Here is a 1,797-nt window from a genome sequence, read left to right as displayed (position 1 = left end):
GGTATATGTCAGAGCTATATAAATGTATAATAATAGTGTGTGACTGTGGGGGGACATTAGAGTGTCAGCTCCTCTGTACAGATGGTGATTGGTCGGTCACATGGTAGGGGGTGGAGTCTGGAGCTGTCTATATTTTCTATACATCACTCCCCTCCCTCTTTGTAGCAGCCTATGGGGTGACTCCGCATGTGGCGCCATTTATGTAAATCAGATGTAAATCTGTATGATGATTGTGGTTTGGCTGTGTTTGTGTTCTTCCATCAGCAGATGTTGGGTTTTGCCGTCTCCATGACACCGACACATTTCGCCCGTCAATCATTAACCCCGAGGATGGCGGCACAGGGCCGGTGCTTGGCGGTTCCCATGGTGGATGATGAAATAAAAGAAATGACAGATGGATTGTGAAGGTTAGATCATTATTTTCCATCTGTTCCACCAGCTGAAAGGTGAATCAGGCTTGCAGAGGGAACACCTGGTGGGCAGGAGGGTAGGTGAGCTGGGTGGCACCGGGGGCAGGGCTCCCTGTACATTGATTTGCATGAACGCAGCGAGGGGAGAGAGACTCCAGCCACAAGTAAAATACTAATTTGGGGTGCACACAGATTGCCCCCTGGCACTCACCTCATACTTGTTGGGTGCCACGTAGCGCCCGTGTGTTTGGTACGATGTGTAGTCGTGCATGGTGTTGTAGGAGCCACGGGTAGAGAACACGTCCATGTAACCTCGGTGCTTGCGCAGGCAGAGCAGGATGACCTGGGGGAAAGGATGAAAATGAGTGGAGGATTCTGGGAAGGCAGAGGTGATGGCACTGATGAGGAATACTCACCATGACAATGATGAAAATGATGCAGAAGAATAGAAGCACGGAGACGAGGACCAGCAGGGCGATCCCCCATCCCGGGACCACGGTGCCTGAGGAGGGCGTGATTGCGGTTCTACTGACTACGAAGAGAAAAGAGAGACCACGTCAGAACCAGAATCCCCTCACTTCCTGTCACCCTGACCATAAAGATCTATCGGGGTCACCTGGACAGGAAGTGGTTGGAAATTTCCTCTGAAAAGAAAGATAATCCATTTCAATGAACGGCCCCGTGGCCACCTACCTTGTATATTGTTAATTTGGAGGCCACTGTACTCATTGTTGCTCCCCGATAGCTTCTGTTCCAATAGGGTCTGGACATTGCCGGCAGTTTCCGACCCTTTAAATTGGGCCTGGGTGTTGGTGACGATGGAGCCGGAGCTGCAGGGAAGAACCCGTTAGATGGCCACGGCAAAACCACAACGTAACCACGGTGTACCCCTCACACCTCTCTCACCCATCACCCCATACATAGTCCACAGTCAGCCCTCACCCCTTCTCACCCCGTCCACGTGGCCCACCCACAAAATCCCCTCTGCAGCCATTTCTTGTATTCTCACCCCTTTGTACCATAACTTAGTTCTGTACTGACCTGAAGGAGAGAATAAATACCCCCAGGTAGGTGCCACGAGTGGAGCAGTCGGTGCAGTTATACGTGTCATTAAACTATAAAAGATACAAACAAAGGATTAGTATGAGCTGAGAGGATGATGGAGGAACAAAACATGGCCACAGAAATCCCTCACCAGCTGCGTGACTTTGGCCTCCAGTTCCTTGTACAGGGAAGATGTCGGATTATTTAGGATCAGAGAATATTCCATGTTGGTGATATGAAACGTTACGTAGATATTGCTGACCACCTGGGTTGTGGTTGGTGGCGTGGATGTCACATTACTTGCAGTTGTGTTCTGTGCTGCACTTGGAATGGAATGCGGAGT

At 50.3% G+C, this 1,797-nt stretch overlaps 1 protein-coding gene across 1 annotated transcript in view; it reads right to left on the bottom strand.

Moving 5' to 3' along the window:
* MUC1 (mucin 1, cell surface associated) overlaps positions 1–1,797 on the bottom strand; it is a gene marked incomplete at its 5' end in the record, with an annotated part of 6,620 nt that extends 4,823 nt beyond the window's left edge. Inside the window, 5 exon segments of the mRNA XM_072428347.1 lie at positions 622–753; positions 827–942; positions 1,104–1,240; positions 1,452–1,525; positions 1,606–1,797. Of these exon segments, the coding sequence (XP_072284448.1) occupies positions 622–753; positions 827–942; positions 1,104–1,240; positions 1,452–1,525; positions 1,606–1,680 (534 nt within the window).

The sequence above is a fragment of the Pyxicephalus adspersus genome, chromosome 12 (assembly GCF_032062135.1).
Source record: "Pyxicephalus adspersus chromosome 12, UCB_Pads_2.0, whole genome shotgun sequence".
NCBI classification, from domain to species: domain Eukaryota; kingdom Metazoa; phylum Chordata; class Amphibia; order Anura; family Pyxicephalidae; genus Pyxicephalus; species Pyxicephalus adspersus.
The sequence above is the reverse complement of the archived record's forward strand: the minus strand, read 5'-3'. Positions and strand labels throughout refer to the sequence as shown.